At 57.2% G+C, this 24,001-nt stretch overlaps 2 protein-coding genes across 8 annotated transcripts in view; both read left to right on the top strand.

The window, feature by feature from the left end:
• The window catches only part of DOCK6 (dedicator of cytokinesis 6), a 51,173-nt gene extending 50,244 nt beyond the window's left edge, over nt 1-929 (top strand). For all 5 annotated transcript variants that reach the window (XM_079114649.1, XM_079114648.1, XM_079114647.1 and 2 more), the window contains 2 exons: nt 153-314; nt 706-929. In XM_079114649.1, the coding sequence (XP_078970775.1) occupies nt 153-314; nt 706-748 (205 nt within the window). In that variant the 3' untranslated portion in view covers nt 749-929. The remainder of the gene's footprint in view (nt 1-152; nt 315-705) is intronic.
• An 896-nt stretch (nt 930-1,825) lies between these two features.
• Nucleotides 1,826-22,088, top strand: KANK2 (KN motif and ankyrin repeat domains 2). Of its 3 annotated transcripts, none has more exons than XM_079114696.1 (13): nt 1,826-1,980; nt 3,147-3,344; nt 4,216-4,331; nt 5,008-6,213; nt 13,841-14,008; nt 14,101-14,203; nt 15,148-15,384; nt 15,967-16,054; nt 16,517-16,736; nt 17,520-17,662; nt 18,066-18,266; nt 18,344-18,433; nt 20,208-22,088. In XM_079114696.1, exons 3-13 carry the CDS (start codon nt 4,295-4,297, stop codon nt 20,259-20,261), a joined length of 2,547 nt encoding a protein of 848 aa, XP_078970822.1. In that variant the 5' UTR covers nt 1,826-1,980; nt 3,147-3,344; nt 4,216-4,294; the 3' UTR covers nt 20,262-22,088. The 3 variants fall into 3 exon arrangements, with proteins under 3 accessions (XP_078970822.1, XP_078970820.1, XP_078970821.1); XM_079114694.1 differs by having other exon boundaries at nt 3,147-3,370; XM_079114695.1 differs by having other exon boundaries at nt 1,914-1,996; nt 3,147-3,370.
• Nucleotides 22,089-24,001: the final 1,913 nt, after the last annotated feature.

Below are 24,001 nucleotides of genomic sequence, written 5' to 3'. Positions count from 1 at the left end.
CCCCCTGGAACCCCTGTCCACCGGCTCCCGATGACAGCTTCTCCTCAGCTTGCTTGACCCCCCTGTGGGCCTCTGCACACTAGGCCCCCAGGGATGCCCTCACATCCGGTCTTGCCTTCTCTGCTGAGCGTCCTCTGCCATCTGGCCCTCAGGTGTGAGGATGCGCTGCGGAAGAACAAAGCCCTGATTGGGCCGGACCAGAAGGAGTACCACCGTGAACTGGAGCGCCACTACTGCCGCCTGCGGGAAGCGCTGCAGCCCCTGCTCACCCAGCGCCTGCCCCAGCTGCTGGCACCGCCCCCAGTCAGCCTCAGGTGCCCAACCCGGGCCCCCACCCTACACAGGGCAGGTGGAGCCTGGCCAGGACAGGCACATAGCAACACCCGCACTCACAGCTTTGCACACTCATCCATGTGTGCAAACGCAGAGCAGGCTCTGGGCGGCCGTGTCCCTGTCATGTGTCTTCAGCTATCAGAGCCTCCGTTTCCCCATCTGTAAAATGGGCAGGATTCATACCTCCCATTGCGGATTCCAAGAATCTGCAAGTCCCACAGCCAGATCAGGGTGAAGATAAAAGGGGCAGGAGAGATCCTTAAAGATCTTTGGAAGAGGATGAGGCAGTGGCATAAGAGGATGTGGACGAGGGAGCACTGCGGGGTTGGGGCCCTGCTGGGGACACATGCTGACTAACCTTGTTCCTCGCAGGAACTCTCTGAACAGAGCAAGTTTTCGGAGGACAGACCTCTGAGCCCAGAGGACCACCACCCAGCCCCAGCTGTCTGACTTGCTGGGAGTCACCCCTACTGCCCTCTCAGCCTCAGGGTGCCCACACTGTATTTGGGATTGGGCCCTCTGCCCCTGTCTGTCTGCTCCTGTCTGTGTGCACTGATGCTCCCTATCTTTTTTAATTTAAAAGGTTTTTATATGCAGCCTATATGATGTGGTCACTGGGGGATGGGTCATGGGTGTATAGTTCATCCCCTCACATCTACATGTCCTATGACATCCACTGAGACACTAAAAACCACCTGGGTGCTGGGGACAGTGGTGACTGCCCTGGTGAAGCTGACATTCTAGTGGGGAAAGCAACACAAATAATCCACAAGTCCACTGGGAATATTAACAACACATACCAACTCCTCATCGAGTGCTACAGGTACTATATGGCTTCCGGAAATGCAGGTGGCAGAGCATTTGCCTAGCATGCATGAGGTCCCAGGTTCAGTTCCAGCAAGGTGAAACATTTTTAAAGTTAAAAAAAAAAAAAAATGTGGCCACCCCACTTATGGGCCTTTTTACTGAGGGACCTCCACTGGGCTCCTGCCGAGTGGTTAAAGAATCTTTTCAACATTTCTGCCGGGTTGGCGACATGATTAGCCCCATTTTGCAGATGGGGAAACTTGGGCTCAGTGCAAAATGATGGATGAGCTTGGGATTGGAGTCCAGGTCTGGACTCGCGCCCAGGCCTTAGCCGCCGCCTATGCAGCCTCGCGCTAAAGCAGCCCCCCTCCCAGCCTGCGATGGTCACGCCACCGTGTACCAGGCCTGCGCTGGGCCTCTTCCAGCCCTGCTTGGGGGGGAAGGGTGACCTCCCGCCGCCGCCGCCGCCGCGCCCGCCCCGAGCCGGGCCCCGGCCAGCCCCGCCCCCTCCCGTCGTCCCGCCCCCCGCGGCCGCCCAGATGCAGAGGGCGGGGGAGGCCCGCGGTGGGGAATCCTGCCCCTGGGACTCCTGGCCGGGGCAAAGGGGGACGAGGCCGGCGCCCCCGACGTGCTCACACGCCTGCAGTGCAGGTGGGATCGCGTCCACCCCTCCACCCTGCCTTTCCCCTGACCCCAGTGGCCTGGGGCGCCCGGGGGGGCGGGGCCTGCTGGGGGTGGGGCCGGGGCGGGGCCGCCCCGAGGGCCGGGCGGCCGGGCGGCGGCGCGCGGAGGACGCACGGGCGGCTGGACGCTGGGACGGCGGCGGCCGGAGCGCGCCAGGCGAGTAGGAGCCGGGGTGGGTCGGGTTCGAGTCGGGTTCGGGTTCGGGTTCGGGTTCGCGTGTGATCCCTTCCCCACCTCCAGCTCCGGTTCCTTCGGAGCCACTGCCTCCAACCTCGGCTGTCCCAAACTTTCCCGACTTAGCGCATCTTGGTCCCGCGCCCCTGTCCCCTCCCGGTCTTTGACCCTAGCCCGCCTTCCCTCCTCCCGCATCTACCTCCATCCCTCCACCGCCCCCTGTCGCTCTCCCCCACCCCTGCCTCCCTCCTGCCCCTCGCCCTCGCTCCCGCTCTCTGCCCCTGTCCTGCCCTCCCGCCGTTCTGTCCCTCCTCCCGCCCTCTGCGGCGGGGCCAGGCCCCAGGCGGCGGGAAGGCGGCCGGGCGTCCGGCCGGACTGGGCCTCGGCCTGGCGGCTGGGCGGGCGTGGGGAGCGGCAGCTGTTTGCCATTAGCTTGGGACCCCGCAGGCCCCGCCCCTCCCTTCATGGGGCGGGGTATCCTCACCCCCAACTTTGGGGCGGTGAGAGGGGCAGGAAAACTCCAGAGATATCCAGACTCTCAGGGAGGCACTTTAGGGAGACCCCTGTCCCCCTTCCCTGAGCTCCCCCACCTGACCCTTCTTCGAGTGCCTTGTCTTCCCCTCCCGTTCCCCAGGAGTCCTACAGTGAGAATCAGCCACCAGCATGCCACCACCCCACACCCCCAACATCTCTTCTCTTCTGTGGCCATGGAAGGTGGTCAGATGACTGGAGCCCCGCAGACCTCCATGTCTCAGAGATGGGTAGAGGGGTGTAGAGTCTGCGGGAGTGGCTTGATGGGTACTGCTGGGCTTATGTTCAAGCAACTTTAACCTCTTCCCCGCTGCACAGGTGACCCCAGACAAGTCACTGCACCTGTCTCTGTCCCTTAGATTCTCCATCTGTAAACCAGGATGATAAGTACCGGCCTAATGGGGCTGTCATGACAATTAGAAGAATGGGTCTTACTATTATTATAGTTGTTGGTGTTATTTGCTCCACCTCCAGGCTATATCAATCCAGTTCCCTGCCTCTGGGTCTCTCTTAGGTCCCCAGAAAATATTTTGGATCAACTTCCTGTTGCTCACAGGGGTGAGGCTGCAGACAGATGGAAAACCAAATTTCCTACAACTGGTGACCTTGTGTTCCAGGTGTGGAAAGTCAGTGAAGCAAGGACAGAGACGTGGAGACAGACAGAGAGAAGTGGAGAGACTCAGAGAGACAGAGACGTGGAGAAACAAGCAGAGAAAAGTGGAGAGAGAGAGACGTGGAGAGAGATTAAACAAGACAGGACAAGAGGACGTACTCAGCAGTCCCTGGAACCCCGATCCCGCCTTCATGCCCCACAGGTGCCCCACTTGGTCCATCTGCCCAGGTACCCATTGCCCGGGTACCCTGATGCCAGAAAGGGTACACTTTGGTGATGGGGCTAAGGGTTCTGCAGCAAGGTGGCTAGAAGTCAGACAGCAGAAAGAACTGGCCAAGTTCAGGCAGGATTTTGGGGACAAAAGGGCCCTGGCTGGTCTCCAGGACTGGGGGGTTGTTAGTGAGAAGCCCTGATTGTCCCTCCCTTTTGCAGCCTCCAGTTGCCCCCTCTTACTTCCTCCCCTCCACCCCATGGCTTCCCGGGCCTCCGCCCCAGCCCTCTATCCCTGCTGCGCCCCCAAGCCCGGACACATCCTGGGGGGGCAGGAAGTTCTGTGTAGCCCGGCAGCGAAACTGTTTATTTTTAGAGAAAATTGTTTCCATAAAGGGGAAGGGCTTCATGCCTCCCACTTTCCCTACCCCCCATCAGGACTCTCTGCTCTGGGGTCGCCTAGGGGTCCCCTACCCCTGTGCCCTGTCTCCTTAGATGCTTGCAGGAAGGCTGTCCCCGTTAGTACCCCAGCCTGTCCATCGTAGCCCCCATCTTTTTCTGTGGCCAGCTCCAGGCCTGGGCTGAGGAGAGGGGGTACAGGAAGGGTGGGGCTGTCAGGCTTGGGGCCCCCAGCCTGGGGCCGTGTGGAGGCAGGGCTGTGGGAACAGCTGGAGCCCGTCCAGGGGCTGGACAGATGTGCACACAGGCTTTAGGTTTGCTTTCTTTGTTCTAGGCCTTTCCTTGGCTAGGCTGGGTGTGTGCCTGTGAGAGGGTCCCAGGCCTGGGTGGGGCCACTGTGCGGCCACGTGTGCCCTCCCCTGCAGACGCCTCCTGAGCCCTGTTCCATCGCCCCCTCTCCCCAGGTAAGGTTCAGCCAAAGCTGCAGGCAGTCTGACTCACTGTCCCCCACGAGACTCCTGAGGAGCAACTGCAGACAAGAGGATGGCCCAAGTCCTGCATGTGCCAGCCCCTTTCCCAGGTCAGGGGGCTTGGGGAAGAGGGCCCTTCCCTGGGAGGTCTGGTGGGGAAAGCCAGGTTTTGTCCTGGAGGGTCTGAGCGGGAGGCCACGGCCCAGCCTGGGAGGATTTCAGGGAGGAGACAGAATCTTGCTAGGACCAAGAGGTGATCTGAGGGGGAGATGGTGACCTGTCTTGGGAGGCTTGTGAGGGGACATGGTCCAGCACTGGGGGTCTGGGGGGAGGTACAGCCCTACCCCGGGGTCCGGGTCTGAAGAAAGGAACGGTCTTGCTGGGAAGGGGTTAGTTTGAAGGGGCCCGAAAGCCCTGTGCTGGGGGGTTGGGAGGGACAGGGCCCAGCACAGAGGGGTCAGATGGGGAGCCCTTTCCTGCTGTGGGGAGGGGCGCTCAGCCCTGCCCTGGGAGAGTTTGAATGGGAGACACAGTCCTACCTGGGGACCTGAGAGGGAGGCATGTTGGGCCCTCTGTCTTGGTCAGGGAGGTGACCCTGAGTCCCAGGGTGCTCAGCCCTGCCCTGGGAGGCCTGAGGGGTGAGCGGGCCCTTGCTGGTGTGGAGTCCTTGCGGGACGCCAGGTGGGCTCCAGTCTTTGGGTGGTGGAACCCGGCCCTCCCGGGCATCAGCCTGGGCCCCGCAGGGGACAGCAGTGCTGAGAGGTGCTGGCATTTCTCCCCACCCAGGGACCCCGGGCCCAGCCTCCCCACCCGCCTTCCCTGCCAAGGAGCCCGACCCCCCGTACTCGGTGGAGACGCCCTATGGCTACCGCCTGGACCTGGACTTCCTCAAGTACGTGGACGACATTGAGAAGGGCCACACGCTGCGGCGGGTGGCCGTGCAGCGCCGTCCCCGCCTGGGCTCACTGCCCCGCGGCCCTGGCTCCTGGTGGACGTCCACCGAGTCGCTGTGCTCCAACGCCAGCGCGGACAGCCGCCACTCGGCCTACTCCTTCTGCGGCCGTGGCTTCTACCCGCAGTACGGCGCCCTGGAGACGCGCTCCGGCTTCAACCCGCGCGTGGAGCGCACGCTGCTGGACGCCCGTCGCCGCCTGGAGGACCAGGCGGCCGCGCCGCCCGGCCTGGGCTCCCTGACCCCCAGCGCGGCGGGCTCCACCGGCTCCCTGGTGGGCGTGGGGCTGCCGCCGCCCACGCCGCGAAGCTCGGGACTGTCCACACCCGTGCCGCCCAGCGCCGGGCACCTGGCGCACGTGCGGGAGCAGATGGCCGGCGCCCTGCGGAAGCTGAGGCAGCTGGAGGAGCAGGTGAAGCTGATCCCCGTGCTGCAGGTGAAGCTGTCGGTGCTGCAGGAGGAGAAGCGGCAGCTCTCCGTGCAGCTCAAGAGCCAGAAGTTCCTGGGCCACCCCGCGGGGGGCCGCGGCCGCGGCGAGCTCTGCCTGGACCTCCCGGAGCCGCCTGAGGACCCGGTGGTGCTGGAGACCCGGAGCGTGGGCACCTGGGTCCGCGAGCGGGACTTGGGCGTGCCGGACGGGGAGGCCGCGCTGGCCGCCAAGATCGCAGTGTTGGAGACGCAGCTCAAGAAGGCGCTGCAGGAGCTGCAGGCGGCGCAGGCGCGGCAGGCCGAGCCCCAGGCCTGGCCCCCGCCGGACAGCCCGGTCCGAGTGGACACTGTCCGGGTGGTGGAGGCGCCGCGCGAGGTAGAGGTGGTGGCCAGCACGGCTGCCGGGGCCCCTGCGCAGCGAGCCCAGAGCCTGGAGCCCTATGGAGCCGGGCTAAGGGCCCTGGCGACCTCGGGCGGAGCAGAGAACCCCACTGTGTTCCGCAGCCACGAGGTGGTGGAGACCATGTGCCCGGTGCCCACCGCGTCCCCTAGCAACGTCCACGTAGTCAAGAAGATCAGCATCACGGAGCGAAGCTGCGAGGGGGCGCCAGGTGAGTAGTGGGCAGCGGCGCGTCGTGCGGATCCATCTCCCCCTGGTTCATCCCGCACCCTCCGAATGGCAGGGCCCTGCCCTGCCCGCCTTTCACCAGCCACATCTTTGTAGCTCTCTGAGGCTCCTCTTTTCTTCCAGGAAAGAGAGAGAACTGTGCCACTGACCTAAGGGCTGTAGAGACCACTAGAGGAACTGGGTGTCTAGCGAGTTACCTTCTGGGTGGCACATGGTAAATGTTGGAACGGTAGTTATGTGGAGCAGGTCTGTAAGTCTGCGGGTTAGCAAGGCAGAACCCCTCCTGGTTTATTCAGTAAGTGGAGGACTCCATCTCTGATTGGTAAAGGAAACGTGTTGTTCATATAACCAGCAGCCTCAGGTCTAGCTGGATCCAGGTGCTCAGACGCCATCAGGAATCTGATCCTCTTGTCATTGTCCTGTGTGCTCTGGGGGTTTCTCTCTCAGATGGGCAAAGGAAGGGGGCCCTGTCACTCCAGGACTCTGACCTTCCCGCTCAGTGAAAAGGGAGCACCTTAGTTCAGATAGTGCCAGTGAAAGCCCCAGGGGTGGCCTTCCTTGACTGGGCTGATCACCGCTCCCTTCGCTGCCTAATCCTGGATCCTGAAGGAAGAGAAACCCCACCCAAGCTCTGTGGTCTTTAAGGGAGGAAGGGGGTGCCCCAGAAGAAGGGCTGAGTCCTCGTGCCAGGAAAGCGGGTGCTGGGTGTGCAGAACATCAGCTGCCCGGCCACTGCTGCCCCGAGGGCCCTGGGGGAAGCTACCAGATGATTCATAACAAGGACAGCTGTTCTTCATTGAGGACCCGCCAAGGAGAGCTAAGTGCTGTGCTAAGTGGTTCGACCAAGGAGGGGCTGGAGACGGGATGTGCAGCCCAACGCCCTGGGTTCAAGTTTCACTTCCTGCTGTGTGACCTGGGTGTGCGGTATCACCTCTCTGGGCCTTGGCTGCCTCTCGGTGAAGTAGCACAGTACTGGGTCCCACCTCCGAAACCCTCGTGAATTCACGTATACAGTAAGCGCCCAATCAGTACTTTTTGCTTAATTCCCAGGTCAACCATGTTTGTAGCTGGGGCACTTGAGGCTTAGTTCCCTTACCCTGTGTCACACAACCAGGAAGCAGCTGAGCTGGGATCTGAGCCCAGGCCAGCTTGAACCTGGGGCAGGGCTCCAAGGTGGGTCCCGGCTTCTCCTCCCGCCTGCAGGGTCAGCCAGCCAGAGCCTGGCCAACGTCCGCAGGGCAGGGGCCCAGCTGTGTTTTCTCGCTTCCCTGTGTTGTTCCTGGCCAGCTCTGGACACCACTCCTCTGTTCCGTGTCCATCCAAACACCCGGCCCTGCGACTCTGGCTTTCAGCCAGAGGTACCGCCCAGCCCAGCCTCGGAATCTCTGAGAGGCACCCTCCATTCCAGACATGCTTCTCAGGGCAGCCATGGGACATCCTGCACGCAGGACATACAGACATAGTGCTGTCCACTTCCTGTGTAAGCGGCTGCCCCTGGAAGTCCTTCCTCATGTCTTCCTCCACTCCCTCTTGCTGCAGCCAACCTCAGTCTTTGCCTCGCTTGGGCAGAACTGGAGTACATGTATTCATTTCAATATCATCTCATTTAGCAGGCATTTATGGAGTGCCTACTATGTGCCTACTATTATAGGCACTGGGAAGCAGCTGTGAACTAGACAGATGTAAAAGCCCCTTCCATGGATAAAAAACAGACTGCAGTAAATAGGAAACGATTAGAAATGTCATTTCAGGGAATTCCTGTGTTTGAAGCAAAGCAGTGAAGACGTGGAACTGGTGACAGTTGGATAGGGTGATGGCCTGGGTTCAACTTTTGGTTTCCCTGCCCCCTGGTTCCATGCCCTGCAGCATGCTGTTTGACCCCTGGGTGCCTCAGGTTCCCCCTCTGCAAACCGGGCTCCTGACAACACTCGAGCCTCAGCCCTGGCCAGGGGCGTGGCTCGGTGGTTGCCGCTTGGGATTTGCATCCAGTGCTGGGTTCCCTCCCCAGCACTGCAAGAAAGGAAGAGGGTGGAAATCCCGTCAGATGGCCAGCAGGGCCCAGGGCACGCGGTAGGGAGCAAGGTCACCTCCAGGCCTTGTGGCATCTTCCAACCAAGATATGAAGGGAAAGGAGGAGCCAGGTGGGCAGAGGAGTAGAGAAGAGTGTTCTGGGCGTGGACCGAGCCAGGGCAAAGGCCCTGAGGTGAGGAAGGACTCGGGCTCCTCAAAGTGTTGAATGGAGCCAGTCACTCCAATCCCAGCTGCTTGGGAGGCTGAGGCAGGAGGATAGCAAGTTTGAGGCCAGTCTCAAAATAAAAAGTTAAAAAAGTAAAAAGGACTGAGGATGCAGCTCATGGTAGAGCACCCCTGGTTCCATCCCTAGTACTGCCAAAAAAAAAATGCCAGCATGCCAGGGCATATTTGATGCCTTTTTCATATTTTAATTTTATTCCTTTGAATTCACAATAACCTGAAGTGTTGGTTTTTAGTCCTCGTCTTACAGGCCCAGGTGAAGGATTGCCCGTGATTCTCAAAGCCAACACTTACATGCTGCCTTTGGTTTAACATTATCCTAGGAGCATTTTCTCTTTGTGTCCATTCTTTGGACATACTATTTTTAACACCTGTATCATTTTCTCTTTTCTTGTTCTGTTGTGCTGGGGGGGGGGACCCAGGGTCTCGTGTATGCTAGGTAAGTGCTGTACCGCTGAACTACAGCCTCCCAAGTTTTTATTAGGTACTTGGTATTGAACCATTGAACCCAGGGGCACTTCACCACTGAGCCACACCCCCAGCCCTTTTGTTTTGTTTTGAGGCAGGATCTCACTAAGTTCCTTAAGGCCTCACTACCTCGCTGAGGCTGGCCTCAAACTCGTGAACCTCCTGCCTCAGCCTCCCAAGGAGCTGGGCCACCATGCCTGGCCCAAGGTTAATTTTTAGAACTTTAAATCAAGTGTAGGCAGAGTGCCAGGCCATGGGCATGTAAAGTAATTCAATAACGAACTTAAAGGCCCCTGAAAACACCCTTCCAGAAGCCTGTCCCTAAGAAAAGGCAGCTGGAGACATCCTCCAGCATGGAGCTAACCTGATTCTCCCCTCGTGCAGCCCTCCTGCTGGTCCCGTTTTGCCTGAGTATTTCTTCTCCTTCCTCTCCACCCTCAGCACTTTGCAGCTTTCCACACTTGACCTTCTCTGTCACATCAGCTCGCCTGTCTCGGTTCTGTTGTCCATGCCTCATTGACATGTATTTGATATTTAAAAACCCACATATTAAATATCTACATTGAATGGGTTCAGTGCCTCCTCCTGCCATCTCCAGGTGCAGCAGCGGCCATGAGTGATACATGAGTGAACAAGTGTGCCGGGTGCTGTATGCACACCTGTAATCTTGCAGCTAAGGAGGCTGACGCAGGAGGATCAAATTCAAGGCCAGCCTTAACAACATAGTGAGGCCTTGTCTAAATAAAATATTAAAAAGGGGCTGAGGATATGGCTCAGTGGTTAAGTGCCTTGGGTTCAATCTCCGGTACAAAAAAAAGGTAAAAAGCCCACAGACCACAACTTGCTTAGTCTCTCTGTGCCATCCAGGAACCTCCACCCCCACCATCGATTCCACTACTACCTTTTTTTTTTTTTTTAATGTACTTGGGATTAAACCAGTGCCTTGTACATGGTACGTGGTGCTCTGCCACTTAGCCACATTCCCAGCCTTTTTATTTTGAGACGGGTCTCACTAAGTTGCCAGGCTGGCCTCAAACTTGTGGGTCTCCAGCCTCAGCCTCCCAAGTAGCCGGGTCTGCAGGAGCATATCAGCCTGCCAGGCCCTCCCCGCCCATTCACTATCATTCCTGGTACTCCACCTTCCAGAAGCTTATTTAGATATTTGGTGTCTCTGAAAAATATGCCCTGTGTGTGTTCAATTTCCTTAAATGGTATTGTGTTTCAGAAAAACAAAAATCTCTTTCTTATTTTTTTCCTCCCCCCCCTTTTTTTCCCCTGTGCCGGGGACAGAACCCCGGGCCTCACGCAGGCTTGGCTGCTGCTCCTCCATCGCGCGATCCCCCACCCCTGCCCCTTCTCCATACACACTGGTGTTTTTAAGCCTGGTCTGTCGCTTTTGATGAGCTGAGTAGGTTTCTGTCCTGGGTGGATTCCACGCTCTTCCCGTCTCATCCCCTTGTGGTGCGAAGCTTCCACCTTCAGGGCCGCCCTCACCCTGGCCTCCTGGGTGGTGAGGCTGCAGGGGAGCCTGGGTTCACTCAGGGTCTTGTCTGGTGGCCTCTGCAAACATCCCTGCGCCACGCCTGGGTTAACCCCCCTTTCTTTTTATTTTTTAATTTATTTTAGCCTTTTTTTTTTTCCTCCAGTTGTAGATGGACACAATACCTTTATTTCATTTATTTTTTTCTTGTGTTGCGGATGGAATGGAACCCGGCCTCCGGTGCCAGGCGAGCGCTCCACCCTGGCCTCACCTCCGCCCCGCCCACCTCGGTCGCTCCGCCCACCTGCTGGTGCCGGCGCTCCCCCCTTTTTGTTTGGATTTGCATTTCTCTGGTTTCCGTGAGTGTGCGCATCTCCCTGTGGGTTTAAGAGACGCCTCTGGGGGGTCAGAGCCATAGACCGGTCCGTTTCTCCAGGAGCCACTTTCGGAGGTTCTTGGCATGTTCCAGAACGGGGATCAAAGGATGATGCCCAGCCTCCTGTTTCGGGGGCCTCAGCTGAGAAACATTTTTCTATTTTTAAGCAGTTGAACTGGGCGGTGGAACCCCGTGGCAAGCACTCACCGAGCGCGCCCGAGCTCTGGGTTCCGTCCCCAGCAACGCCTCCCCACAAAATGATGGCAAAATACACCACAAAAAGTTTACTGTTTGGACTATTTTTAAGCGTACCTGTGCAGCTGTCACCGCCAACCGGCTCCAGCGTTCCCCTCTCCCTGTTAAACCCTGACCCCCAGCCCCTGCCTCGTGCACTCTGTGATCTGGTGACTCGGGCATCTCCAGTGCGAGGAGTCCGTGTTAGTGCCTGTGTGGGGCTGATCTCACTGAGCATGCTCCTCTTCCTCATCTGTTCTTTCTCTACGACTTTAAATCAGGAGCCCTGCGTCTGGGGCAGAGATTAAGATTGAGAGTGACAGCCAGGTGGCCTAGTGCAGGCTTGTAATCCGAGCGGCTTGGGATGCTGAGGCAGAAGGATCACAAATTCAAGGCCCGCCTCAGCAACTTAGTGAGACCCTGTCTCTAAATAAAAATTTAAAAAATTTAAAAAAAAAAAAAAAGGCTGGGAATGTGGCTCAGTGGTCATGCGCCCTGGGTTCAATCCCCAGTACCAAAATAAAGAATAAATAGAAAGATTGGGATTACAGGTGTGCACCACTGCACCTGGCTTTAATGTGAATTTATTGTCAAGGTTTAAAAAATATCAGGCCAGCCAGACGTGCCACAGGCCTATAATCCCAGCAACTTGGGAGGCCGAGGCAGGAGGATCCCAGGTTCAAAGCTAACCTCAGCAACATAGCAAGGCCCTAAGCAATCAGCAAGACCCTGTTTCTAAATAAAATATAAAAAGGGCTGGGGATATGGCTCAGTGATTAAGTACCTCTGGGTTCAATCCCTGGTACCAAAAAAAAAAAAATGGAAACATCAGGCCGGCAGGGCCACTCGGTGGTAGAGTACTTGCCCAGCAAGCAGGAGGCCCTGGGTTCCGTCAGTACTGCATAACAAATAAATTTCAGAAAGATAAGAAAATAATCAGAGAAGTGTTACCACCGGCACTTGCCTTGGCTCCCTGGGAGTGCAGGCCTTGGCCACACCCTGGATGACTGTGGTGGTCCTTAGGTCCCCTGCAGCCCGCCCTCCCACCTGGCCGGTGCTGGGCCTCCCCGCCCTTCTGCGCCAGCCTGGAGTGTCGCATGTGGACCTGAGGAAGTCGTACCGTGTATATAAAGAAAGCTCTAGCTATTAGAGGGACTCAAGCATTGGTCTTCCGTGGCCAGTGGCAGGAAGGGGAACCCTGAGGAAGTGGCAGCTTGGAGGCCACACGTGGCCCGGGGCCTGGACAGGTCCCAAGAGGTGGCACCTGGCGCCGTGGGGGCTGGACTTCCGTTCCCTCTCCAGCTGGCTGGGGTGGTAACTCCCCACTGTCCCTGTCCCAGCTTGGGCTGCCAGGGACCCCAGGGACTGTGCCTAGGAAGTCACCTTCATTATCCTCCTTGGGTACCTTTTATTTGCTTTAACTGACAAAATATGCATAAAATTTAACATTAGAATCTCTTTTTTCCTCGCGGGCTGGGGCAGTCGGTCGCAGGGTCTCCCCTGTGCTCAGCAGGCGCTCTGCCCCTGGGCTGCCTCAGCCCACGGTCTAAGTTCCTAACTGCCCTTCTGGTTTCATTTTCCTAGTGATTAGCACCATGCCTAATATCAAGTCTGGGAGATGATAAATTCTGTGTTCTTTTTCCTATAAAATAAAAAGTAGTAATAAATAGGGTGGGTGTGTGACCCTGGGTTCAACCCTCGGTACCCAGATAAAGACCACATGTGAAGAGCAGGAATGACTGTCTGCCTCCCCCATGTTCCACTGGGCTACCCAGTGTGTTTAATGTGAATTTATTGTCAAGGTTTGACAGAGAAAATCAGGAGGCCAGGGATGTCACTCAGTGGTAGAGCACTCGCCCAGCCTGCACAAGGCCCTGGGTTCTATCCCAAGCACCAAAAAAAAGAAACAGCCAGGCGCAGTGGTGCACGCCTGTAATCCCAGCAGCTCTGGAGGCTGAGGCAGGAGGATCCCAGGTTCAAAGCCAGCCTCAGCAACTTAGTGAGGCCCTGAGCAACTCTGCAAGGCCCTGTCTCAGATTAAAACATTAAAGGGCTGGGGGTGGGTGGAGCAGTTCACGGTTCTAATAAATAAGAAAGAAGAAATGAAGAAAAGCTGGATATGAAATGAATTCTAAAACAGCGCTGCTTGAGAAAGGGCTGGGATGTGGCTCCGTGGTAGTGCCCCTGGGGTTCTGTCCCCACGACCAGAAAAAAAGTTGAGAGTCATCTGGAACTAGCACATCTCTCTCCAGGGCTCTTGATATGCTAGCCTTTGGCTAAACCCTCTACCTCACTTTGCTGTCTTTCGGCTGCACAGTGATGATGCCACAAGGTAGGAAATGTCATTTGCTTGAGAACCAGACAAGTCAAGTGACTTGCCCCACGTCACACAGCTCATAGGTGAGAAATTGGAGTCTCTGCTCTGACCACCGTGCTCTAGGCTGTGATCAAAGCTGCTGTGTAGGAAATACTCAGCACAGCCTCAGGGTGGGGACTGTGGGGCCCTGTCCCTGATCAGCTGCAGGGCAAGCAGCAGACTAGGGTTAGGGTAGGATTTTGCCATGGACTTGCTGGGTGACCTTGGCAGCTCCTGTCTCAGCCCCTCCCTCCTCTAAGAATCTCCATGCCTCCGCTTCCTCCGCCATAATAACCCAACCCCCAGACTGGGAAGATTCGATGACATAATGCAAGGCTTAGCCCGCATCGGAGCACCTGGCTCAGGACCTGAGTGACAGTCACAGCTGTTGTCATTTGCTGATCGTGACCCCCCAGCCGACGCCTCATCTTGTGTCCTTCCAGGTCTCCCACAGGAGCCTGCAGAGTCCTCCTCCCCTACAGGGTCTGCTGCCACTGCCCCGGCAGAGTCCGAGAAGAGCGCTGGCCAAGTGTCCTCCTCAGGTGACCCCACCACCAGGGAGCCCGCCAGGCAGGTGGCCTCTCGCAAGTCCGAGGAGGCCAGGGGTACAGGTAAGGGGTGGTGGCCATGGAGAGGGACAGGACCAGGACACCTGGGATGGGGTCTGGCTCGAGCCCCTTCCATGACACAGTCCTCCCTCTAGGTGGTTCCCTGGCGGGAGTGCGGTCCATCATGAAGCGGAAGGAGGAGCCCACGGACGCGGCTGCCCACCGCAGGAGCCTTCAGTTCGTGGGCGTCAACGGCGGGTGAGAGGAGCCCCGTCCCACCGTTCTTACCATTTGTTCAGTTCATTCTGCTTAAGAAAGAGCATAGTAAACACGTTCTCTTTCCCTCTTAGGTGAATTCATTGACTCAAACCACAATAGGCAGATGAGGAAACAGGCCTGAGGAAGCTGGGTGTCTAGCAGGGGCCCACGTAGCGATCCAGGAGGCCAGGCAGGGTGGTGCACACCTATAATTCCAGCGACTCAGGAGGCTGAGGCAGGAGGATTGCAAGCTGGAGGCCAGCCTCAGCAATTTAGCAAGGCCTTAAGCAACTTAGCCAGACCCTGCTTTAAAACTTAAAAAAATAAAAAAAGGGCTGGGGATGTGTAGCTCAGAGATAAAGGGCCCCTGGGTTCAATCCCCAGGACCACAAAACAGTGATCCAGAAGTCTGTCCTGGCCCCAGAGCTTATGGCTGGTCTAACCCCTGCACCATCCTGCCCCTGAGGTGCTGATTGCACTCCCCGCGCCGACGCAGCCCATGATCCAGTGGCACAGTGGGCCCTGAGAGTGGGTTCCAGTGATCCAGTGGCGCAGTGGGCCCTGAGAGTGGGTTCCTGGTGGTGTGAGGCCTTGGAAGAGGCACTGCTGGCCCTGACCCCGTGGGAGTCCCAGAAGCAGGGGACATGTGTCATGTAGGACAAGTAGGAGCCAGCAGAGTGAGGAGCAAGGGGCAGGTGGGTGGGCAGGAGGATGCTGCCGATGGAGGACACGGCCAGCTACAGGCCAGGGAGCCTAGAATTTGTCCAGAAGCAGCAAGAAGCACAGAGGGTCCTGAGCAAGGCAGGGTGAGGCTCACAGCCAGTCAGGCTTCCAGGGCAGGGGCCGAAGGAGGGGCAGCACCTGTTCACGCAGCACAGCCAGGTGCCAGGTTTGAGTCCCTCCCGGCCTCCGAGCCTCCTCACCTACTTGTCCTTCCTCCCCAGGTATGAGTCCTCCTCCGAAGACTCCAGCACAGCAGAGAACTTCTCAGACAACGACAGCACAGAGAACGAGACCGCAGAGCCCGAAGACAGGGTTCCAAGTGTGGCCTCGGTCCCCGAGCTCAGGCCAGGGACCGCGGGGGCCACGACCAGCCAGCAAGGAGGCCAGTTATCTCGGGAATCTCAGCATGTACCCACAGCCGAGGGGGCCAAGGGATCCAACTCTGAGGAGGAGATCCGGTCAGTTTTCCGGGTGGGAGAGACTTAGACAAGGTCAAGGGTGGGTGAATCTCTTTCCTTGATCCAGCCAGGTCCCCTGAGGAGCCACCTATCAGTCATGGACACCATAGTTTGAATTAGTGAACAAGTGCTTTCTCCTTCTGAGCATCTCCGGTTCTGGAGGCCATCGAAGGCTTTTCTAGCTGCGAGTATTAGGGAGCCAAAGTTTATCCTTACCACTCACTCACCTTTGGGGCTTGTGCCCACCCACCCATCCTATTTATTATGTCTCCTTGTTTTTCCCTGATGAAACTTCTGCCCTCAGGAAAGATCTTCCATTCACTACTGGCCATTGGGAATAATCTGGCCCGTGTGTCCCCCTTCTCCTGCAGCCTGTGTGCTCCCCACCTCTGCCTTTGGGATGTGATGTGACCCTGGTGGTGAGGGTCTGCAGTGCCACCCTTCACTTGGCCCCTGACAGGAATTTTTGGGTGCCACATTGAGAGCCCTGGGCCCTCTGAGCTCCCCAGCTGGAATGGAGGATGGCCCAGGAGACCACGGGAGCTGCCTCTCAGACAGATGTCCTCTTTTTGCTTCTGACAGGATGGAGCTGAGCCCAGACCTCATCTCCGCCTGCTTGGCCCTGGAGAAGTACCTGGGCAACCCAAATGCCCTCACAGAGCGTGAGCTGGTAGGTACAGTTGAGCCTGGGGCCTAAGTGGAACCCCTCCACCCCATCCCACTGCTCCTGGCTTCTTGCCCTCGGTGCCCCGCCTCCATTTGCCTAGTGAGGACCCTGAGACCTACAGCAGGGCTCCTTGGTGGGTGGGACTTGAGCCAGGGGCCAGGCAGGCAGAGAGGCCCAAGTTCTATGGCTCCTCTTACTTCTGCAGTCTGAGGAGAGGGGCTCCCTTGCTCCTTGCCTTTGGAGGTTATCTCCAGGGTAGAGGCGGCGGCCTCAGGAGTGCGCCTGGCCTCATGTTGTCTACACGCCACCTGAGGGTCTTAGTGGAACAGGGCGTCAGTCCCCAGGGGACTCCACACTGTCCCAGAGCCCTGCAGGACGGGGGCGCCATAGTTGGCTGCAGGGGCTCGCCTGGGGCGGGGGACCTCCCCTCACCGGCCTTTGCCCCTCACAACCCTCCCCACCTAGAAAGTGGCCTACACCACGGTGCTGCAGGAGTGGCTGCGCCTGGCCTGCCGCAGCGACGCACACCCCGAGCTGGTGCGGCGCCACCTGGTCACGTTCCGGGCCATGTCCGCGCGGCTGCTGGACTACGTGGTCAACATCGCCGACAGCAACGGCAACACGGCGCTGCACTACTCGGTGTCCCACGCCAACTTCCCGGTGGTGCGGCAGCTGCTTGACAGCGGTGAGCGCAGGACCGGCGCGGGTCTGAAGGGGCGGGGCCGCCCTCCGTGGGCGGGGCGTGCAGCGCTGACGTCACCCTCCGGCCTGCTGGGAGGAGGCTCAGACCTTCGACCAGCAGAAAGGAAGGCCACGAGGTCTGGAGGCCTCCCGATCATGGGGACATGTCTGAAGTCCTTGTCCGAGAAGGAGGGGGCCTATGTTTGGAGCTGGGAGAGAAGCAGTCCTGGGTCAGGGCGGAGGGGATCGCCCTCCCAAGCCTGGGGGGAAGGCCAAGCCTCCAGTCTGGAAGAGGAAGAGCTGGCGGAGGGGATGGGAGCCAGTGAAAGGCCGAATGACTCCCAGGCGCCGGGCTCTCGCCTGTGACCCCAAACTCCGGGGGCTGAGGCGGGGGCAGGTTGGAGGTCAACCTGGGCAACTTAGTGGGGACCCTGTCTCAGGAAAAAAAAAAAGGGACTGGGTACGAGGCTCAGCGGTGCAGCCCCCCTGGTTCTGGGGACGAGGCTTAGCCGCGAAGCCCCCCCTCGTTCCACCCGCTACTGCAGAAACGGGAGGTCTGCTGGCAGCCCTAATGTGGATGCCAGCCTGAGGCCTCCAGTCTGACGGAGGAGGCCTTGTTCATAATGTCCCCCTCAGTAATGGCGTGTGGTGGCGTGGATACCCCTGGGGCAGGGAGGACTTCCAGAGGGGAGACCTGCGCCAGCGCTCACCCCTGGAGCAAGCCAGCCTCCCAGTCCAATGGCAGAGGCCATCATCCGCCCTTCCCGCCCTCCCCACCCACCCATAGGTGTCTGCCAGGTGGACAAGCAGAACCGCGCGGGCTACAGCCCCATCATGCTCACCGCCCTGGCCACCCTGAAGACCCAGGATGACATCGAGACTGTCATCCAGCTCTTCCGACTTGGAGACGTCAACGCCAAAGCCAGCCAGGTACAGGCCCCTGGCCTCCCCAGGCCTGGGTAGCTTCTGGGGTGTGCCATGCCCGGTTGTGACCTCCCTGCACACGGGTGCCCCTCCACTGGCCAGGATACCTGAGAGGAGCTGCCCCATCTCCTCAAGGTCAAAGTCAAGGAGGTGGGAGTTGAACTGGGCGTCTCGCTGCAGAGCCCTGCTCTTCCTGACCTGCCATGCAGCCCAGGGGCCCTGGGTTCATCCCTAGCACTGCCCCTTGCAAAACAAAAAGAGTAGAGGAGCCAGGACCCCAAGGATGTGGAGGGTGTTTGAGAGGCAGCCAGTGGGGCGCTCAGCAGGGAGCACTTGGGAGCCCCGGAAGGTTCTGGAGCTGGGGTGTCGTGCCTTGGTCCCACATGGACTGATTGCACTCCCTGCCCAGGCGGGGCAGACAGCCCTGATGCTGGCGGTCAGCCACGGGCGGGTGGACGTGGTCAGAGCCCTCCTGGCCTGTGAGGCGGATGTCAACGTGCAGGACGAGGATGGCTCCACAGCCCTCATGTGCGCCTGCGAGCACGGCCACAAGGAGATCGCAGGGCTGCTGCTGGCCGTGCCCAGCTGTGACATCTCTCTCACTGACCGCGTGAGTGTCCACGCAGGTGCTCCCCCGGGAGGGTGGACTGGAACGCAGGGCATAACACAGCAATGGCTGCCTTGCAGGATGGGAGCACTGCCCTTATGGTGGCCTTGGACGCTGGGCAGAGCGAGATCGCGTCCATGCTGTACTCTCGCATGAACATCAAGTGCTCGGTGAGTCTCAGGCGGGCAGGGAAGGGGGGCTCTGGGAGGGGACAGGAGTGTGTGAAGAGGGTGTAGTGAGCCAGGTTCATGGCACTTGCCTGTAATCACAGTGGCTGGGGAGGCTGAGGAAGGAGGATCGCAAGTTCGAGGCTAGCCTCAACAACTTAGCCAAACCTGGTCTCAAAATAAAAAATGAAAAGGTCTGAGGATGTAGTTAAGTATTAACGCACCCCTGAGTTCAATCCCAGCACCCCCTCCCCATGAAATCATAAGGTATGGGAAGCTGAGACATGAGGATCACTTGAGCCCAGGAGTTCAAGGCCAGCCAGGGCAACATAGCAAGATGCTGTTTCAAACAAACAAAAAAGTCATACATCACAGTATAACTTGGAGAATGTGTTTCCTGAGTGCCTAGGTTCTGATGGTCACAGCAGTAAACAGAACTGAAAAAGACATTGTCTTCCAGGAGTATGCAATCTAGTAAGAGACACCATAAGCAAATCAGTGTGTAATAACCAGGTGGTTATTACTGAAAGGAAATGAGAGATGGCTAGTAATGAAGGAGCTATTTTAGGTCTCAGCAAAGAGGTGACATTTCAGCCAGGACTTAAAGAAGTGAGGGAGCAAGTCAGGCAGCCATCTAGGCAGGAGCAACAACCAGTGCAAAGGCCCTGAGGCAGGAACACGCCTGGTGCATCTGAGGAGCATCAAGGAGCCCAGGTGATATGGCAGACTGGAAGACCAGGATGGGCCACAGTGAGGACTTTGGCTTAGACTCCAGCACGTCAGCATATTAAAGGTCCTAGAAAATCTCACTGTAAAGAAACCTAACTCTGTGTAACTCCACTTTTCTTATTTGACTGTGAAAATCTTGTTTAAAAAAAAAAAAAAAAAAAAAAAAATGACTGAGCCGGGCACAGCGGCACACACCTATAATCCAGCAACCTGGGAGGCTGAGGCAGGAGGATTGCAAGTTTGAGGCCAGTCTGGGCACCTTAGCAATAGTGCCTGCCTAGCATGCACGAGGCCCTGGGTTCCACCCCCAGAAAGAAAAATAGACTAGAGCACTCCCCAAGGAGCCCAGAGCAGTGACCGCCCAGAGGAACCATCTATCTCCACCTCATCCCAAGTGCCCCCCGACCTGCTCCCTAGGCCTCAGCCCTGCCCTGCTGGAGATCAGCTGGAGGCCTGTTTCCAACTAGAAGGTAGGAGTTATGGGGACCCACGGAGTCCTTCATGCTCCTGCTGTTGGACCTGTGGCCCTGTCCCCAAAGACCCCTGAGGGACAAACCCTAATCCATCACCATACATATGGACCATTCACTGCAGTTTCGTCCACCCTGGTCCCCAGTTTCGGGCCTCCCCCAAGTCCCCACCTCCAGCCTGCCCCCCCCACAGCAGCCAGAGGCCATTGTGAACACTGGAACGGGCATCTCCCTCCACTCAACCCTCCCACCTCCTGGGAGCCCGAGGCAGCCACCCTCCCCGACTCCTGCCATGGTACCTGTATGGCAGCTCCTCCGTTTCTGCCCCAGGACCTTTGCACTTACTGTTCCTCCAGCTGCCTCTTGACAGCCTCTGGGACCTAGCTCTCTGACCCGCCTGCTCCCTTCATTCCCCTCCATCCCTGACCCCCATGACAATCCTCTCCCACCTTCTTCAAGACATCCCTAGTTGAAGCTGAGGGCCACACCTCCCGCAGGCTCGCCCACCACATCCACAGGGCTAACCCCAATGGATCTGAAATAACTCCAGACAAAAAGCACTCCGCTTCTCGTTCCAGTTTGCCCCGATGTCAGATGACGAGAGCGCCGCGTCATCCTCTGCGGAAGAGTAGTCCAGGGAGGGAGGCTGAGCCTCCCCCACCGCAGCCCCGCCAGCCAGCCAGCCAGCCAGCCAGCCGGGTCTCCTCTCTGCCCCGCTCTCCTCTGGCTTCCGCCCACTCCCCCAGGCCGAGTCTCAGAGACAAACAGCTTTCCCTCCTTCCCTGGGGTGGCCCAGGACGTGGACAGCCCCCGGGGACTCCGTTTCAGAACAGACCAAAGCTAAATTCTTGTATAAACCGGCGCCAGTGGCTGATGGCTGGGGTGTGGGTTTTATGAAGAACATCGAGAACAATCAGCCGGCAATTATGGGCGGAGGAGGGAAAATTTTTATATTTTTGAATCATTGTCGGGGGAGGGGCACCATCATACTGTGTGTTGCCAAACTTGAAAGTCACTGGAATTGCGTGTTTTCCTTTTAATCCTGATGTTAAAACGCAGGGTCGTCACAAGTGGCTTTGCCCACCACCCTCGCCCCCACATTTGACTGGTTTGTAATAGTCGCCACGCTTCCCACTGTCAGAGGGCTTTCTTGGGGGACGTTTCTTCTGGTTGCTTCACAAAATAGATCTGTCCCTGTCACATCACCCGGAGCAGAAAGCACAGCCCTTTCTTCTTCTGTCTTCTTGCTGCCTCTACCACAGTCACCCCAACTCAAGTTGGGGGACTCTACCCTGGGGCTCATGTCCTCAGAGCCTCTGACTTGTAGGTAACCAGTTCACAAGGAGAAATGACCCAGAAGTCCATCCCGTCCCTGCAGGCCCTGGCACATAGCAAGTTTCCTGGAAAATCCTACAGTTGAAAGAAAAAGATCCAGTTCTCAGAGTGACTGCTGCATCCAGTGCCCAGAACCATGGTCACAGGACCCTCCTTTCTCTGCAGGTCTCCAGAATTTCTCTCCTCAAAGGAAAGAAAACAGGGTATGTGCTTGTTGGCAAAGCACAGGGCAAGCTCCAAAAACCCCATGTGTACACAATTAAAAGTTGGCTGCCCCCAGAGGACTCCCGGAGCAGACTTAAAGAGACAGGCCTGTGCCGAAAACCAAACAGGAGCCAGCTGGTTTTTTTTTTTTTTTTTTTTTTTAAAAACCAACTAGAGACTTTCCGGAGCTGCCTGGAACACAGCCTGCTGGAAACAGGGCTCGCCAGAGAGGCTTACGATTTCCTTCTGGGTCTGTTTTGTCCCCTGAATCTCAACGTGGTTTTCTTTCCTGTTCCTTTCCTCTGTAAGCAGGAAAAAGAAAGGGCCTCCCAGGCTTCCCAGTGCGCCTTGCTGGGGGAGTCAGATCCCCACCAGAGACCTGGCCTGCCTTCTCGCCTGGGCCCAGCGGGACAGAGGAAGCCCCAGGAGCGCACAGGTTCATGGAGTAAAGCCCAGAGCTGGCTGCGCTCCTAGGAAAGTAGGTTTCTTGGCTTGATGTAGTGCGGCTTGTTTTGACTTTAATGGAAAGAAGGCTCCGATGGCCCAAGACAGAATGGGAGGATGGTGGCCTGAGCGTGTGTGAGAAGCCGGAGAGAGAGCCGAGGCCGCGGGCAGGGCTGCTGGTGTGATGGAAGACCTCGGCCTCGGGGCTCTGGCGCCAGTGCCCGGAACCAGCAAGGTGCTCTATTGGAAGCTCCTGGAAACGCCCCTTTGGCCCAGGAGCGCCAGCCCCTCACACCAGCCCTTGCTGTCATCCGCCTCTCGGCCGCCCTCTCACCACGTGTATTCGTGAGCTTTGATTTCACTTTCTGACCACGGTACGTCCATAAAGACAGTATTACACTTAAATGAAGTATTCTTTTTTTGTAATCTCTTTTTTTAGTAGGTAAAAAATTTAATAAAGCTACAAATAATGTGGATGCTTCTGTGTCTTTATTTCATTGCGGGTGGGTGTGTGCGCGCGCGCTCACGCACGCACGCACGCACCAGGATGGAACCCCGGGCCCTGTGGCCCATGCGCATGCTAGACAAGGGCTCAGCCTCGGCTGCATCCCTAACTTTTTTTTTTTTTTTTTTTTTTTTTTTTGGTGCCCGAGAATGAACTCAGGGGCGCTCTACCACTGAGCCATGTCCCCAGCCCTATTTTGTATTTTATTGAGAGACAGGGTCTGGCTCAGTTGCTTAGCGCCTCCCTTTTGCTGAGGCTGGCTTTAAACTAACAATCCTCCTGCCTCGGCCTCCCTAGCCACTGGGACTCCAGGCATGCAGCACCGCATCCCGCCCGGGGCCCTTACTTTTGATTGTGCACAAAAGGTATGTACTTAAAACAAACTGTATACACAAGTGTGCAGTCTCATGGCTTTTGCAAATGGGCCACCGGCACCAGGTGAGGAAGCGGAGTGCCCTGGGCGGCCCCCACCCCCCCCAGCTGTGATGGGAGCTGATTGCTCCCCTGACTTCATTCCCTTCAGTTTTTCCCTAGGCTGTTCAGCCAGGAGACAGAGAACGGGTGGATTTCAGAAGTATTTGGAGGTCCCAGACATGCAATGCAAAGGAGTGAACTTCTAAGTGGAAGGTCCTTGGCTCCCGTCAGTTTCCCAGGGCGCTGTGAGCCAAGAAGGGGCCTCTAGGAAATGAAGAACTGTTTCTCAGAACGCAGTTGCCAGGACCCTTTTATCATCATCTTGGTTTCTGTCTCAGCCCCTGCCGAAGACCCTGTCCACCCCACTGAGCTGCTTCGCTTGTTTTTTTTTTGTTTTTTTGGTTTTTTTTAAGTTCGCTCTTGTTCTGTTTCATTTTTGTGGATTTTTGTGGCGCTGCCGATGGCGCCCAGCGCCTCCTGCATGCGGGGCCAGTGCTGGCCGCCGAGCTGCCCCGTCCATTATATACACACACACTGTGTTTGTACTTGAGATTGAACCCGGCTCTCTACCCCGGGCCGCATCCCCAGCTCTTTATTTTTCATTTTGAGCCTGCGTCTTGCTAAATTGCCCAGGGTGACTTCCAACTCGTGATCCTTCTGCCTCAGCTTCCTGGGAGGCTGGGAATTACAGATGTGCGCCTCCGCACCTGGCTCCAGACCAGAATATTCTTTTAGATGTTGATGGGCCTCTATTTTATCCATATACTTATATGTGGTGCTGAGAATCGAAACCGGTGCCTCAGACATGTGAGGCAAGCGCTCTGCCACGAGTCACAACCCCAGCCCCTAGAATATTTTTTAATTGTGATAAAATGTATGTGTGATAAAATTTGCCATCTTGGGCTGGGGAGATAGTTCAGCTGGTAGAGTGCTTGCCTGTCAAGCACAAAGCCCTGGGTTCAATCCCCAGCAGCGCCCCCACACACACAAAAATTTACCATCTTAAACAAATTTCGCTTTTAGTTTTTGGTGCTGGGGCTCCAGCCCCGGGCCTCACACTTAGGAGAGTACTAAGCATGTACTCTACTGCTAGCTGCAGCCCGGCCCCAAGAACCTTATTTTAAGTGGCCAGTTCAGTGGCATTAAGGACACCCACACTGTTGCACAACCATCTCCAAATGCCTTTCATCTTGCAAAACTGGAACTCTGTCCCCATGAAATACCCTTTCCCCAGCCACAGCCTGTGCCTTCCACCTGTGAGTCTGACTCACAGTTAGGGATGGCCTCTAACTGGAAGCCTGTGGGATTTGTCCTTCTGCGTCTGGCTTATGTCACTCCTCATAAGTCCTTCAGGTTCCACCACACCATCGCACTTGCCAGGAGTTCCTTCCTTTTCAAGGTGGAATCCTTTCCTTTGTATGGATAGAGCACATCGCACGTCTTTTCGTCCCGGGATGGACACTGGGTTGT

The sequence above is a fragment of the Sciurus vulgaris genome (genome assembly GCF_902686455.1).
Source record: "Sciurus vulgaris genome assembly, chromosome: 16".
NCBI lineage: Eukaryota > Metazoa > Chordata > Mammalia > Rodentia > Sciuridae > Sciurus > Sciurus vulgaris.
This window is presented reverse-complemented; position numbering and strand designations above follow the sequence as displayed.